General features: G+C 39.1%; 1 protein-coding gene across 1 annotated transcript in view; it reads right to left on the bottom strand.

The window, feature by feature from the left end:
- Positions 1 to 17706, bottom strand: part of LOC108578830 (liprin-beta-2) — a 57605-nt gene that overhangs the window by 28001 nt on the left and 11898 nt on the right. Inside the window, 2 exon segments of the mRNA XM_017942236.1 lie at positions 1385 to 1515; positions 1517 to 1785. Coding sequence (XP_017797725.1) covers positions 1385 to 1515; positions 1517 to 1785 — 400 coding nt within the window.

The following is a 17706-nucleotide window of genomic DNA, read 5'->3' as shown; positions in this document are numbered from 1 at the left end:
AATTCTCCACACTTTGTTTTTTATCTATCCGATAGAAACGACCGTAACCAGTGTCATTCGTAACCCGCGAACGAAATAATCGTGAAATAAACGTCCCGCAAGAAACCCAAGTATCGAAGATCGTACAAGATGGAATTACGGGAACATCGAGGAAGGTTAATCTTCCGCTGGTTACAGACACCGTGACAAATGGTACATGGATATGGTCGCGTAGGCTCCGCAGTGTGTTACAAGTTGGAAGAGAAAATGGTGAGTCACGGGCAGTCGTAAAAGTGACGTCAAGTAACTGCAAGATATAAAGTACAACATGTTCCGGAAATCGGGATGAACTTTTTAACCATGAACTATGCACGAGCTCTACTTTTCAATTACACACAGTGTACAAACTTTCAAACGAAGAATTACACGTGTCCACGGCGGGGTAATAAAAGAGGGAAAACATTTTACGGAGGAAAGTAAGTACCAACTTCAATATCTCGTATGAATACTTTCATGTCACATTGAATCCACAAATGGAACTACTATGCATATGCTTTTCGCAGAGAAGTTTCTTAAAACTACGAATTTTACCGAGCAAATTTTCTTTTTTACGAGAAACACTGTTTTTTTCTTTCTTGACGATAAAAGCAAGGGGGAATTTAACAAATTGGTTATAAAAATAGCGAAGTGGTGTATACCATGGAAGACAGAGTGGAGTTCAGACCACCCTAATAGCCTCTGGTTAGGTTAGGTTAACAAAGTTCCTCGACCTCAATTAAACGAAGCAAAATTCTAAGTATATGCAACAATATTCCACTCCCAGATTGACCAAACGACAGGAAATGTTATAAGCAAGATTACTTGCAAGATAAAATAACTTCTACTGTTCAACTCTACCACAGAATTTCGCTAAACTTACTTTGTTAACGTTAGTACGGTCTTCGGGTCATTTTTGACCCAAAGACTCTGGATCATTTTCATCCTAAAGACCTTAACACGTTCGCTATCACGGTTCTGTTGAAGCACAGTAGCCCCCTATCCTTTGAATTATTCTCGTTCACATCCTTAACATCTATATTTTTATCAATTTCGCATAATACGATAGACGTCCAAATTGATACACGCCCAATATTTAGCAAATACTCAAACTGTGCATTTTCTACGATGTATCGCACACAGAAATACCGTTCAATCGTGAGAATTGGTCGAAATTAATCGAAAGATAGCGAACGTGTTAAAGATGAACGAAAGAACGCGCTGTAGCTTTCATCGTTCGCACGTGAATATCTCTCCCTCAGAGCGATTAAACAGAAAAGCAATATTCCCCCGAAACGTGACCCACCTTCTGTCACACACATAGACACAATTCCAACAGAAGGAAAGTTCGATTAAACTGTGCACAAACCTATTGGACTGGCGTGTCGATCGATAGGACTGGCTCTCTCTTTCCTGTCTACAGGACTGGTCCTCTTATCGATAGGACTTGCCGACTTATCGCTGGCGGAGCTCCTCTTGTCCACAGGGCTGTTACCAGCGTTCCTGCGATTGTTGCTGCAATTCAACCGGCTCCTGTTGTCCAGGACTCGCGTTGTTCGTGGCGTTGTTGTTGCTGTTACCAGCAGAGACGCTGCTGTTACTCCCCGAACCACCGCCGCCGTTGTTATTGTTCAAAACAACCGGCAACGCGCCACGAACATCCCTTAATTCGCCGCGAAGCGTGGCGCACTCGCCCCTCGCTCGCTCCAGCTCGCCGTCAAGCCGGGCGCCGGTCGCTGCGTTCTCCTCCACCATCACGCGAAATTTTGCCTGGAAATCAGAGACAATGGACGTTAGACGACGACGGTAAGCGCATGGGAAACTGAATGCCAGGGCGAAGGGGAGCAGAGTGGTAATCCTGCGGTAATGAGCAACGGAACGATCCTGTTACCTTTGGGAAGATTATACTCGTTCGTGAAATTTTGTTCCATCGAGGGGTGGGCACAGTGGGTGGTATTGTACAGGGTGATTTTAGTAACTGGGCCAGGGTACAGCTTGGTTTTAGGTAAAAGTGGAGAGAAATTTGGAAGGGAGGTAGTGTTTAGTGCAATATTTTATGGACGGTGGGAGTTATTGTGGGTTATTGGGTGGAGGTGATAGTGTTCTATGTGACCGACCGTGGGTCACGAAGTGACCCAATTGTGGATCACTGCGTTATTTTCAGGGTGGGTCGTCGAGTGATGATTAACACTAGAACTACCGACTGGGTCAAAATGACCCATTAGCATGTTTCGAGAAAACGTGAATGTTCAATACTGGTAAGTGCTATCATTTGTAACTTTCCGAATTTATTTTTTAAAGGTATGCTTCTATTTGTATTGATATGAATCGAATATTCCAATTACGGTTTACTTACGTAAAAATTCACTTTTATAAAGTCGGTAATGTGTCATTCTGACTCGGCTGGTAGTTCTAGTGTTAACTTTCCACAGTGACCCACAGTGGATTATCATGAACGACGAGAAAAATTGAATAGACAAAGTGACCCAATTGTGGATCACCGCTTTATCTCCACTGTGGGTCATCGTGTGATGATTAAGTTTCCGAAGTGACCTACAGTGGATAATCACGGATGAGAAAAAAAGTTAAGTAGACAGTGCGCCAATATTTCTTAATTGGTGTTAAAAATCGACTCCAACAGAAATTCCCAGGAACGCCCCGAGAAACATAGAAAGTTAAAGAAAATTTGCCTAGAAATAATCCAAAAAAAAAAACGAGAAAAGCGTATCCTCGAAACTTCCACCGTGGCAAAAGCCTTTCAGAAGCACTCGAAACGAGACGAGAAAGCGGTCAGTTGATCGATGGAAACAAAGGACTACTTGAAAAATTTTTCACCGAACATTAATCAAAACTTTTTACGAAATTTTTATCCCGCGGAATGAAATAATACCCGCGAACCTTTGTTTGCTTAGGAGAAACCCTCCCCTTCGAGTGTCAAGAACCAGATAAAGATAGACAGAGAGAAAGAGAGTTAGAGAGAAGTGAAAGAATCCGTCGGGAGGGTAGAGAGAAAGTATTGAAAGTTCCATGAAGTTCTGTTGGTCCATAATGGCAGAAACCGGAGGAGCTACGTTATGCACCGACGTTTTGCAAAGTTACGGGGAACGTTAACGTGAGGTAATACGAACAAACACGCGACCGCCATCACCACAGAGAGAAAGAGAGAGAGAGAGATAAAAGTTTGCTTCGACGCGAACGGTGCAATATTTAATAAGCCTACCGCGGCGGTCCGCGGAACACGAATCTCATTGTAACCCCTCCTTCGTTGTACCGGTCGTTCCAAAAGCTCTCTGCCAGGCGATATTGACTGGGCTGGTGGAAGTTCGTGCCTGGTTTCCCTAGACACGGCTACCACGAGTCACGGAACAAAGGATTACTCGGTTATTTAGCGTGTGTTGTCTGTAAACCGTGGCTAATGGACGCTCGCTGACTTCTGAGAGGGATAAGACACCGAAGCATCTGTTTCTTCTCGTTTTCCATCCGATAGAATTCGTTGGAATATTAATCTCTCGTGTAAATTCATTTTGGAGGGATGTTAGGAGGATTTATTTACATGTGAAATAAATAATGGACACTATTCGGTGCTTCTATGATTGTTTTTTTTTTTTTTTTAATATCGAGAGTAGGGTGAACGAATTAGGTGTTTCATTGATTGCACTGAATGGAGGAAATTTTTGAAAAGTTACTTCAGCTGAAAATTGAGATTCTCAGTCCTAGAGGTTTATTTAATCACAATTTTCTGTCGTAACAAGGTTCTTACGAATGTGTTTTTACAGTGAGATTGGAGAAAATAATTTTTTCCTGGGGAAAGAATAATTTGAGAGCTAAAGGGTTAATTTTGTATATATTAGTACAGGGTGTTACATACAATTTGCTTGTTATTCCCATTTTAGCAAGAAAAAAGCTGTCCTGATATTTTAATTAAATAATTTTAAACACTAAAATCAAAGAAGCGAATTTTTCCACGGGGAAATAATAATTTCAGACAGAAGGAGTTAATTAGAAAAGGATTCGAATAGACCGTAATCGGTCGATAAATTATCACGATCGAAATAGCGTCTCCGTCGAACGTCTCCCGACTAATTTCCCAATTTTCCACCGTTCACTGGCTCGATTCTCCGAAAGGCCATTTGTCTGCGAACGCGGTTGTTAATTAATATGATAATCATTAAGGTCGAACATCGAAATGCAATCAAGAGCCGGAGAACGAAGATGCAACGTGGCCAAGTCTCTCTCTCTCTCTCTCTCTCTGGATAAAGCCAATTCTCAGGCATTATCGTGGAAACCCTCGAACGGAATAATAGATAGTTACTCTCTCCTGTCCTCGGCTAACGCAGCAGTCTGTTCATTCAGATAGGTCAATGATTACAGAATGTAGCTGCTGTGGTTAGACGTTGAATGTCGAGGCGGATGAAACGAGATTGCCTAAAAGGCACGATACAAATCGATATCGCGATGTTTCACGTTTCCATCTTGAGTTTTACTTTTGATTCAACTTCATTTTTTCAGTTTTGTAACGTCTAATTTAACCCTTTGTCGTATAATAACGAGATAGACTCGAGCCAGAGATTTTGGCGAAGATATGATAAAAAGAGTTACACCGGTAAGAAAAATTAATTTTAATTGCAATTTTTGATTTTATTTGTGGAAGTGAAGATTGCTAAATTTAACTGATCTATAATACATCAGATTCTATCGTTTAATGTAGTAGGAAAAGTAGCATAGTCAGGAAAAGAAATCAGACGTCAAGGGGTTAACCTTCTGTATAATTATTTCGTTCTGAATTTAATATTGACAATGTCGACGAATTTTGAAGCTCTGAAAGATTTCGTGTTTAAATAACGTAAAATACTATTTTACAGATTTATTTGTTGATAACGATCTGTATGTGTGAGTTAGGTTTGGTATAATAAATAAACGATGCTTTTATCTTTGTGAATAATCACTGCACGATAGTTAATCCTCTACGTATCCATTTATCTATATTTTCCAGTCTCGTTTCATTTATCCTAAGTTTTGTATAATAATTATTTCTCAAATTTATTCTTGCTTCCCCCATCAAAATGTAAAATTGGTTATCACCGTAATTTTTCTCTCATGATTGAAAAAATATATAAACAAATCACTTCTCCTAAAAAATCGTATTTCTCAATACTACAAACGTTATACTTTAAAATTCCTCAATTCCTAAACTCACATCGTACAAATTTCCCAAAAGCTCGTTACCAAAATTCTAAACAATTCCTTACTTAACGTAGAATCACCGAGCTACTTAGAACTTCGCTTTCGATTCAATTTTCCGTTCGAAATTACCCTGCTGGCACAAAACGAACACCTACCCGACTAGAATTTCAGTTAGGCATGCCTAAAGACGAATGTGGGCCTAATGCAGATACGATTAGGCATACCTAAATGCTGAAAGCCTAATCGTTACCGCATTAGGTCCCAATTCGGAAGGAACGATGCATGCCTAAAGGTAAGAAAAATTAATTTTAATTGCAATTTTTGATTTTATTTGTGGAAGTGAAGATTGCTAAATTTAACTGATCTATAATACATCAGATTCTATCGTTTAATGTAGTACTGAAACTGTAGCACGCCTAAGTTAGGCATTCCTAATAGTTGCTATACGTGGCCCAAATGGGGTGGCCGAGCGCACACCTAAGTTAGGCATTCCTAACAGTTGCTATACGTGGCCCAAATGGGGTGGCCGAGCGCACACCTAAGTTAGGCATTCTTAACAGTTGCTATACGTGGCCCAAATGGGGTGGCCGAGCGCACACCTAAATTAGGTGGAGTGGGGCTCTCAAACTTATATGTAGGAATATTTACAGACATCTCAGTATTGGACGTACGCTTGCGTGAGAGCTTTCAACAAGATAAAAGTTTTTACAATTTAATCCATACAGTGTATCGATGAGGTATTCCTCGTGAGATTTCATTAATGTTTCCCATTGACAGCCTAATAAAGCTATTCTAGTATGGGCCTAATGCGGTTGGCCTCATTGGACAGTCATTGAGAAATCCTAATGCGGCGCTAACGCGGCTTTCTCAATTAGGCGGTCGTGAATATTCCGCGTTACATACCGCATGTGGGCCTAACAGGCAAATCAGGCTAGCCTAATGCGAACCTAATATCTGCCTAACTGAAATTTCTAGTCGGGTAATTACACACCGTTCGAAAAAAAAAAGAACGTTCGAGAGAGCCTCGGCTATCCGAATCTCGTTACAAGAGGAAGAACGGGGCGTTTGAACCTTCGATCGTAGTCACCGTCGGGTTATAGAGAGCTGATCAGAGCCAAACGAGAAATGATCGATTGCACTTCTCGATCGGATAAGAACCGAAAGGAGGAAGAAGCCGGAGAGGATAAACGAAGAGTGTAAAAAGAAAGAGGAGAGAGGGAGAGAGTGTGAGAGAAAGGGAGAGACAGAGATAGAGAAGTTGACGGACAGCGGCGGTGAGCCAGGAACGTTGGCCAAGTTCCAGGGACACAAAAGGATAGCCGGTCGAGGATAAAGGCATCGCGAACTTGTTGCGTTCCCAGAGGCGCCTTCCGTTTTCCCTTCAGCGCGTAAGCCACGCCGACGACCGTATTCACGCCCTTTTCACGCCACTGAATCAGAGAGGATCACCGATAAATTTCTCCTCAATGGAAGCAGCCTGAAATGTACCGTGTGTCCCTTGGATGGGTTAACCGGTGGTCTTTCAATTTTTAACAGACCGTCTACGGTGAAATTTAAGGACGACTTGGAGAAGAGCGATGGGAGAGGAGATACAATTTTTTACACACCGGGTGTCTTGCTTGTAACGACGCGTTTCAACTGTTTTTGTATGTTATTCAGAGTGAGTAGAAAAGTGATTATTAGAATTTCGTTCAATCGGAAGATCTCACTGAACAAGAGCAACCTTTTGTCTACTATAATATTTAGGGTAAGTGAAAGAACGATTCAAAGGGAAATTTTTTATCGCTGATATCTCTTCTATTATTAATAGGAGTAAACGAGAATTTTTGTCTGCGATTTAGAGTAAGTGAAAAAATGGTTTAGTATTGAAAAAGAAATTTTCTAATATTAATACCTCTTGTTTAAGATTTGAGGTTAGAATTTCGTTCAATCGGAAGATCTCAATGAAAATAAAAGTAAGGGGGTATTTTTGTCTACTATTTAGAGTAAGTTAAAAATGATTTAGTATTGAAAAAGAAATTTTCTATCGTCGATATCTCTTCCATCGTTAAATTCTCTATTATTAATATCTTCGTCGATCGTTTCGAGCGTAGAATTTGAGGTTAGAATTTCGTTCAATCGGAAGATCTCACTGAACAAGAGCAACCTTTTGTCTACTATAATATTTAGGGTAAGTGAAAGAACGATTCAAAGGGAAATTTTTTATCGCTGATATCTCTTCTATTATTAATATCTCTTATTCAAGGTTTGAGGTTAGAATTTCGTTCAATCAGCGGATCTCGTTGAACAAGAGTAAATGTAATTTAGAATGATTTTTAACGTCGCTTATTCCCCCTTCCAAGATACGAAACAAGCCTCCCTCAATTTATCCTTCGTTTGAAAATTTACAAACTGGAACAAGTCCCTCGAAACTTTAAACACGAATTAATAAATTTATCCCAACTTCACGGGCTGAAGCAGCCTCTCCAAGACTAAAACACGAATTAATCTCAATTTATCTGGAGTTGAAGAAGTGGAACAGTCTCTGTAAAACGAGAAGTTCTACCAAGAAAGATGCAACTTCTCAGAAGAAACTTCTCTCGCGTTGAACACAAGTATACACATATCTGCATGAGAAAAAGAAAGTTGATCTACAATCACCAATTCAGACACTTTCGTGTTTTAATCATATTAAACTAAATAGCCTGCCAGAGTGAAACAATATTAGAATAGATGTATATATATGTAGCATCTAGAACGGAAGAAGCAAACGAGGTTTAGTTTACCGCAATATCCTCACAATGCCTCGGGATGCTTCATGTGTTTAAGGAACGCCTGTGCGCATCGTGCACCGTGTACACATCAAATGTTTGTAGTTGTATTAGAAATTACTTCGACATACATATATATTCCACAAGTAACGACTGGAGGTATATCTTTTAACAATTTTCTACATTGCATTTTTCAATCTTTCGTTTTGGTGACTTTAAGTTTTTTAAAACTGTAAAGTTCAAATTTGAAAAGTTTATCGTTTCAAAAATTAAGGTGCAAGTAAGTAAAGGTAGAAAATCAGGGATTAAGTTCACACTAAGATCACGGTGCGAGAAAACTTTCAAAGAGCCTATAGGCTACCAGCCAGAAAATAATAGAAATTTGAAAATTTATTATTTCAAAAATTAAGATGAAAGTACTGAAAGGTAGAAAATCGAGGATTAAATTCACACCAAGGCGACAGTGCGAGAAAATTTTCAAAGCGCCTATAGGCGACAAGTGCACAACGCGAGAAAATATTCAAACCGCCTATAGGCACCAAGGTCACAGCGTGAGCACATATTCAAAGCGCCTATAGGCGCTAACAGCAGTGAAAGGGGTGAAAATTAGGCCGCGTGGACCACGAATAGATTACTTTTCAATAGAATTACGCCACCTAGAGAATTAAAAACTCTATCTACAACGCGTGGGTCACAGGTGACCCACGATGCCATTGCACTTTTACAGAAAATTTCACGATAATCTTTCAATTTATACGAAATTATCAGAAGTGGTTTTCTCCACGATTTTTTTCAAATTTCACTTGGAACAGAGTTCAACGTGGGTCACCGATGACCCACGAGTTAAACATCCCGCAGAATCTAAATATTTTAACGAAGCAACACAGACAGATTAACAGTTTATTTATCTTTCTTTTTATCAAAGCTATCAATCCGAGTTCTGAAGCAAGCAGTTCCATTACTTTCGGAACAGACCACGTATATGTAGGTCAACGTTTTCAGAGATCACATCTTTCACGGAGAATAAAACCTTCGTGGTCGGCAGGGTGAACCGAGGCTGGTCGATGGTATCGACGTTATCGAAGCGTGCAGTCGAACGGATATCATCCCGCTGTTCTTTCGTCGTTGATTACCGGATAAACTTTTCCGATGAGATACCGGGATGCAATTATCGTTTCTAGCTCGACCGATGTTGCGGTTCCAGCGGAGCGAAACGCGAGAATTCGTGGTCGAGTGATAAGTCACTTCGACTATTTTTCTTTTTACGAGAATATTTTCGTGAAAAATTGTTTCTTCGCGTAATATCCTTATCTCTGTTTTTCTATTTTTCCTACTGTGACGTAATTACGCAATGGTCCATTATTTTCAACCCTTTCCTCCCTTGGAAAAATCAAATTATAGAAGAAACTCGGTTGAAAATCATACTTTGTTGTACTTTTCTGATTTACTAAATAACAAATTTATGAATTTGGAAAGTAACGAAATTTTGAGCTAGTTGAACAAAATTCTAGATTAGCTTCTAAATCTCCTTTGCCCCTCCGATAAAAAGAAAAAAACCATGATACTATCACCACACATGTCACAATCGTCTGGAAACCCTAAAATTTCTTCGAAATAAAAATTTCCTCGTATTACTCGAGACAGTCGGGAAATATTCGAAGCGTACAAAGTTACACACTCTGTACACGAAACCATAATGAAAACTATAATACAACAGTACGAAGAATGGCGTGCATTATTTCCGTCCGGGTTTTTAAAGACTCCTTTAAAAAAAAATATATATATACACATAGTTTCCCTGGACGTATTTCATATCTACACTTCGCCTAACACGTTTGGCGTTGGCGAGAAAAAAATTCGACTTTAAAACGAGAGAAACGGGCGGGAAACGAGTATAAAAACCAAGTACGAGTCGTGGGATTTTATATACATATATACCGGGTGGTCCTTTTATCTCTTCCACCTAAAATACCCTCAGCAGCTCCTAGGAGAGAGATAAATCGCCTTTGATGGAACTATTTCGATTCGAAAAGGTGTGTATACCATGATCGATAGAATATCTTTCTCAAAGTCATTTTTTTCCAAATTTCAGTTTAATTTTAAGATCTGACCAAAGCATGATCGATAGAATACCATTCAGAAAGTCATCTTTTTCCAAATTTCAAAGTCTAATTTCAAGATCTAACCCTTTCTAATTTTTTTTTCTATAATTTAGAAACGACGTTAGTTTCAATATCTATCTTATCGAAGTTAAATTTGCCAATCTTAGGTAAAAATTCTTTTCTAAACGATTTCTCGAAATTATTTTTATAATTTTAGAATGACGTTTAAGAAGGCTAATTTCAAGATCTGACCCTTTCTAACTTTTTTTCTATGATTTAGAAACGACGTTAGTTTCAATATCTATCTTATCGGAAGTTAAATTTGCCAACCTTACGTATAAATTCTTTTCCACCCCTTTTCTCGTCCATTTTAAGCAGATTTGTAGGTTAGAATTTAAAAACATCGCTCGGAACGAGTAAAAAAGGTAGCCGAGTTATACTAATTTACGAGCAGTAATGTACATTTTTCTGTGAAAAGATGTTTCTCCTTACCGTGAACATCTTTCATACATAAAATCTGCGATTCAACGTGCAACGAAGATACTTTTTAGTGGAAAATCTAAACGAACCACCCTGTATATTGTACATATCGTATATGCGTTATACAGTAGACGATGCACGGTAATTATCATGCTCGTCGTGGTACAAACGCGCGACACCGTGGTAAAGCAAGGCTGGAAAAATAGAAGGTGGACCAGAGGAAGGAAGAAAAGGAGGAAGAACGGGGAGAATGAGCATTACGCGAGCCACTCGAATTTATGAAATTGGAATTTCAGCCTCGAGTTTCATCGCGCCCGGAGCAATTTATCTTGCCGCGCGAGCAAGGAAACTAATCCCTTTCCTTATTCCCGCGGATTTTCTTCCCGCCGACAATTCTAACCGTCCTGTACGAAATTTAATTAGTAAATGTACCTTAGAACCACAAGAAGAAGGAGGAGGAGAAAAAAACTGAGAAAATTCTAGAGAACCGGAAATCCCCTGGTGAAAAATGCAGCTCGATGTAAAGATCTGGGGATTTTAGTTTATCGCTGGATCTCACGTTGTCTTATTACTTTAATCCGAGAGTTTTAAGAAGAAATACAGGGAGAGACCTGCGATCCTTTTGAAAAGTTTCTTAGCTCGTGGATAGCGAGTTTTTGTGAAATGCGTTTTTTTGCGAAATTTGGGGATTTTATTTCTAGGCTTGCAATGAAAATTTTTCGCTTCGAGCTTTCATTTTTTACGGTTTTATTTGTGTGCATTGGAATTGCGAGGCTGTGAAATTTTTGGAGAAAGAAATCTAGGGATTTCATTTTCTTGCAATGAAGTTTCAGAATAAAAATTTGAAAATTATTTCATTCTCGCAGTGAAAATTTTAATTTAACAAATTTCCTATTATCTGCCACAATAAGCTTCTCTAAAATGCGCTCTTCCCAAAGTTTTCTTTCTCTACATTGGAATTGCGAATCTCTGAAGTTTTGGCAAATCGAGAAATTTGGGAATTTCATTTTCATTTTTACAATGAAAATTTTTATTTACTAAATTTCCTATCCAGTGTCATAATGAGCTTCTCTAAAATGCACTCTTCCCAAAGTTTTCTTTCTCTATATCGGAATTGCGAAGTTCCGAAATTTTGGCAAATCGAGAAATTTCAGGATTTCATTTCCTAGATTTCCTAAATTTCCCATCTTCTGCCACAATAAACTCCTCTAAAACGCACTCTTACCAAAGTTTTCTGTCTCTACATTAAAACTGCGAAACTCCGAAATCTTTACAAATTCAGAGATCCAAAATGTCACTTTCACCCCCGCAATATTTCTTCGGCAAAATTTGAACACCAGCTAACTAAGTAGTTTCAATTTCTCCCCATTTCAGACGGCTTACCAAATAACTATTTACCCGTCCAGTCGAGGAGTCGGGACACGTTTAATTTCCAGCAACAATGCATCAAGTAGCACGCGGTTGCAGGTATAAAGTACGGAAGAATTATGGCCATTCATAACCGCGGGAGCTTACGGAATTAACAGCAGCGAGGCTGCGTGACACGAAACAACAGGAAACGTGGACCGCGATGCTATTTAAATCATACGTCCCTTGTCGAGTTTCTAATGTAGGTCAAACTGAAATTACACACGACAAAGTATTCCGCGGTGGACTTTCCACAATCAACATTAGGCCGCATCTCGGTTTATGCACTACCTCTTTACCATGAAATTTCTTCCTTTCGAGGACAAATTCCTCGGGAAAACAACATGGATAAATTTCATTCAAAGCATGTTGAGCAATTTTTTTTTTTAATTTTTGTTTTAACTGAGGATCTAGTCCATATTTTATAATTTCTGACATTTTAAAGTTGGACGTACAATTTCACTTCTATTTTAGTGTCCTAGATGGAATTTATTCGTCGAAATTTTCCAGCGAACCTGGGATTGTGTTCTCTGGAAAAAAGTATTTATTTCCGGAATATCGAAACTTCAAATTGACTGATTTATTGGTACGAGATATATCGTGTTTGTTAGTACACGAAACAGAGTTCGGAGGAATTTGCATTTAGCGTTTCAGATGACAATCGTTCGATGCCTGCACGTCCACATTTTTCCCAATTTTAAAATTATTATCGTTTTATTTTCTCTTCTAGAGTAGAACAACAATGTGGAACATATTCGATGGAATACCTGAGAAATTGTTATTTTGCAAATTGATCGTTTCTCAACATACAACTCAACTGTGAAAACACCCTTCAAAAAAATTCATTTGCTTGAGTAATATATTAAAAATTAGCATACTTCCCGCAAAATTTTCATATTATGTAAATTTGTATGGATAAATTCAAACTTTAATTTTCAATTTAATATAACAGAAATTATTAAATTCCCAATTTTTTTATCCTCCAGCAAAATGGGTGCACAAAAATTGCAAAAATTGTGAGAATTTCGGACAATTATTCCTTCACATACTCAAAATCAATTAACAGATTACTCGACCTGTTCACGATTTCAAGACTGTTAAAGAGAATTACTTCAAACTTTCAATTTAATATAATAAAAATGATAAATTCTCAATTTTTAATTCTCCAGTAAAACGGATGCATAAAAATTGCAAAAAAATTATTTCTTCACATACCCAAAATTAATTAACAAATAATTCTACCAATTCAAGATTACAAGCCTGTTAAAAAAAAATTACTTCAAACCTCCAAAAATTTTGCCCACCGAAGAACTAATAGAACTGATTTTATTGTGAGATTTCCCAGTCTGCGGCAACGTCAGAGCGAAAGGGTTGAAGCGGCGGGTCGCAAGGTCTCCGCAGACACCCGAGGATCGAGACTAACCGTCGCGATCAATCCAATTAATTCGCGCCGACTTAATCTTTGACGTGGGCCACCGTCAAAGCTCTTTTTGATGTTCAGCGTTTCTTGTAATTCTAGAAATTACTTTCTCTCCCTGCCGGCTCCTCCTCGTGGCAGCCACCGAGGTGGATTCGTGACAGGCGCAATTAAGAAGGGGATCGAAATTAACGTGTAACTTGAACGCGTGCAAACGATGGCACGCTTAAGCGTTGTTGAATCGAGAAAACTCCGAACTCTGCTACAGAGAGACGAGAAGAGAAAAGAAGCTCTGAACTGCACCGGATGACATTCGTGTCTTCTTGAAAACAATTAAATCACTAATTCTCCAGCTTTAAGGGAAGTAGAGGGTGGTGCATTCACCACGCGGAACGTCGTAATCATTATGAAACGCCGTCTGCACACTTCTGCTCTCGTTTGTTCACGTTTTCTGCTTTCGTTCTTTCTCACCTTCACCTCTATTCACGCGTGCGTTCGTGCGTGCGTGTGTGCACTCTCTCTACTCTCTTTTCCGGTTCTGCTTTTACTCTACTTACACAGCCGCGTTTTGCGGGGGTTCGCATTCCTTTCCACGGTCTTGGTGACACTTTTAATCGAAAGGGTTTACGGTTCGCGTGGAATTGGCCGATTAGCGGAGGAAGGATTGAGAGAGTGTTCGTGGTAGGTGATTGTGGAAGTGGAAGATTGATGATTTTTCTGTTGTTTCGTGGATTTTTGTTCGTAGAAAGGTTTATATTGTGAGAGTAAATGTTTCGATTAATTTCTTTGGGATTTGTTTGTGGGGAGAAATTTTAATTTTGGAAGTCGTCTGATAGGAAAATTTAAGGAAAGTAATGAAAATTATCTATCTTGCAATATTTAATCCTAACCTAATTTATAAATAATTTATCGAATGGTATTTTCATGGGGTTGTTACAAGGGTGACGATATTATACTAAAAAGTTTTTTTAGAAAAACCTTGATTTACAGTTTTTCAATATAAATATCGTTTAAAGAATATTTAAAGCTAACCTAACTTTTCTGCAATTTATCAAATGGTATTGTTACAAGTGTGAAGATATACTAAAAAGCTTCGTTAGAAAAACCTTCATTCACCTTCTACCAATAAAAATATTCTAAATTACAAATCTTTGAGTACTTAAACCTAACCTAACTTTTCTGTAATTTATCGAATGGTATATTCATGGTATTGTCATAAGGGTGACGATATTATACTAAAAAGTTTCTTTAGAAAAACCTTGATTTACAGTTTTTCAATATAAATATCGTTTAAAGAATATTTAAACCTAACCTAACTTTTCTATAATTTATCGAATGGTATATTGATGGTATTGTTACAAGAGTGATGATATTATACTAGAAAGTTTCGTTAGAAAAACCTCGACTTACAATTTTTCCAGCAAAAATAATCTAAATTACAAATCTTCGAGTATTTGAACCTAACCTAACTTTTCTATGTATAATTTATCGAATGATTCGTGGTACTGTCATAAGGCTGACGATATTATACTAAAAAGTTTCATTAGAAAAACCTCGATTTACAATTTTTCCAGCAAAAATAATCTAAATTACAAATCTTCGAGTATTTAAACCTAACCTAACTTTTCCATAATTTATCGAATAATTCATGGTATTAACATAAGGCTGACGATACTATACTAAAAAGTTTCATTAGAAAAACCTCGATTTACAATTTTTCCAGCAAAAATAATCTAAATTACAAATCTTCGAGTATTTAAACCACCTAACCTCACTTACCACCTCCGACAAACGAAACGAAAACGTGTGTTAAAATGCAAGTGACCCCGTTCCATCGCAAATCAACCGCCTATTTCTCGATTGTACCGGTGGAAAAGGGCGCTGGTTAGCGTTGGAGCAAACGATTCTTGGAACCTGTATAGGGAACAGGAGCGTGCCACTTTTACAGGAATGCTCAACGCGTCCGAATCGGCTTGTTCGAGAGAGCCCGGGTCCCCGCTAGCCAGCGAAGTTAATTATAGACGCGAACGCATAATTCCGGCCCGCGTTAAGTTTATATTCATCTGTCACGCTCCGAAAAGGTTCACTGCACCCGGTATAGAATCAGAGAGAAGAGAGAACAGAGTCTGATACCTACGACGCGCCTCGCGAATTTGCAATTAAATGTTTCTCCTCTCCTCCTCCTCGCCGTCGTCATAACTCGGAGAATTTCAGAGCTCACCACACACACGCTTTTGCCTCTCCCCGGAAAACCGGTGGCGTTTCTCTTTGATCTACTCTACTCTCTCTCTCTCTCTATCTATCTCTAACGCTTAACCCTTTGACTGGCAAGTTATTGCGACAATAACGCCGGAATTTTACCCTGTTGTTTAACTATTAATTAGAATCGAGCCTGGCTCGAGTTGGGTTATTTTAAAAGAGAAGTTTCACGGTGAATATCGGGTAATTTTCATGCAAGTTTCTTAGTTCACGAAAAAGGGGGAGAGACTACACTTGTGCGAGGGATTTTTAGATTAGGTTATTTTCTCTCCCTCGGTTCTCGTTTGGGGAATTGGCTGGTTAGACTATTTTTGAAATTTTACCCCAGTTTCTCAGAGTTATCAAGGTTGTCCAGTTTTCTTTTTTTCATGGATTTTCCTGGCATTGAAATTTTCCAGTACACTATCTTCAATTCTTTTGGATTAAAAACGAACAGGAAGATTTCGGTGAATTTTCCAAATTGCAAAACACGATCTCAGCAGATAAATTAATTCCACGAGAAATTGTGAAAATTCCCCAGACTAAGGAACACCGAAATTCTAGAGACAATCTTGGAGGAGATCATAGGGGTAGGTTCTACCCCTTTCCTCGCAGCCGCGTAATATATTAAACTCGCGAAACTTTCCTCTTCGTCGATGAACTTCGTCGTCTGACACACGAGAATACCTCAACTACAACATCGTTTGCAAGAAATTTCATTCCATCGTGTTCCATGTCTGTCAAGGGGCCGCGACAAGCGTCGGACGAATAACCACGCGACTTTCCCGCCGGGAAAACGATATCGTTTAAACGGGGACACACAATCGACGACGCGCGGCGATAATGCTTCGAACGTGATCATTTCACGTGTTTCCCTCTTCGAGTACACATTGCTGTACTCCTTCAAGTTCTCCGTGCATTGAATTCTCCTTTGAACGGGGAGAATCAGAAGCTGTGAAAGAGGGAGAGACCCAGGTAGTACCATTTGCACACGTATGCCAACACGGCCCATATGAAATGCATTATACCGACGATCGATTCCACACCGTATTCAACCGTTCCTCTCTCGAGAGAAAGGGAACAGGAGAAAGCTGAAGGTGCATTGTTAACGCGCGTACAAAGTGCCGTGCTCGGTAAACATATTGGAAAAGACTACTGGGTCACGATGTCTGCTGCTGCCTTTTTAATCAGGCTACCCGTGTATACACACGTGTGTATCTACTCGCGTAGTAATTTTCTGCGAGATGGTTAATGCGCGTTAGATTTGAGATCAGACTCTGGGGATGCGATCGAATTTTTATCGAATCTACCTGTATTTCGATGTGATTAGATTTTCCTTTCGGTTTGTTGGCTTGTGGTTGCTACTGGGCGACGTATAAGACGAGAGTCGAATGTAGAATACAGGTTTAGGGTAAATTTTATTTGCTGTAGCAAGTAGAATTGAAATTCAGGAAATTTAGAAATAATCAGAAAATGAAACTGTGAAATTGAATTTTACTTTTGAGGTTAGGTTTCACATGGGCCACCCGGTATGCAGGTGTCTTTAGATAAAATTTTAGAGCGCCGAAGAAGGCTAAGAAGAGAAGAAGACGAGGTTTTTAGAAAGCCATTGCGACTCATTTTCGAAAGAGTCGAAATAATCGAAAGCAGAGGAAATGTAGGCTACGAAGAAAATTACGAATAATCCTCGACGATTAATCTAAGACCGATGGAACAGAAATGTCCTGTATTACAGTTTACACGAAAACTGCAATTGCCGCAAATGGCACGGCGGAGGATAGCTGCAATTAAACGGGCCAAGAGAGAGAGATAGAGAGATCGTCTGAGAAAACGAAGAAAAATGTTCCGGTAAACAAGGTTCCGCGTGAGCGGGCAGGAAACTTTAATTTTCTCGCGGATCATGCACACCATTAAATGAGCAATTCCCTGTTTCCCTATAAGCCGGAACAGGGGTGGGTCCAACGTTTCAAATGCAAATCGAAACACGCCTTGCTCGCGAGCTTACCACTCTTCCCAGCTAGCCACGGAACTTTCCTCTTCGATAAAGAGTAGAAAAGCAATTTGGCGACCGGAGTCGCCGTTTCTGTTAAACAGTAAAGGAAAATAACACCGA

The sequence above is a fragment of the Habropoda laboriosa genome, unplaced genomic scaffold (assembly GCF_001263275.1).
Source record: "Habropoda laboriosa isolate 0110345459 unplaced genomic scaffold, ASM126327v1 scaffold62, whole genome shotgun sequence".
Classification (NCBI taxonomy): Eukaryota; Metazoa; Arthropoda; class Insecta; order Hymenoptera; family Apidae; genus Habropoda; species Habropoda laboriosa.
The sequence above is the reverse complement of the archived record's forward strand: the minus strand, read 5'-3'. Positions and strand labels throughout refer to the sequence as shown.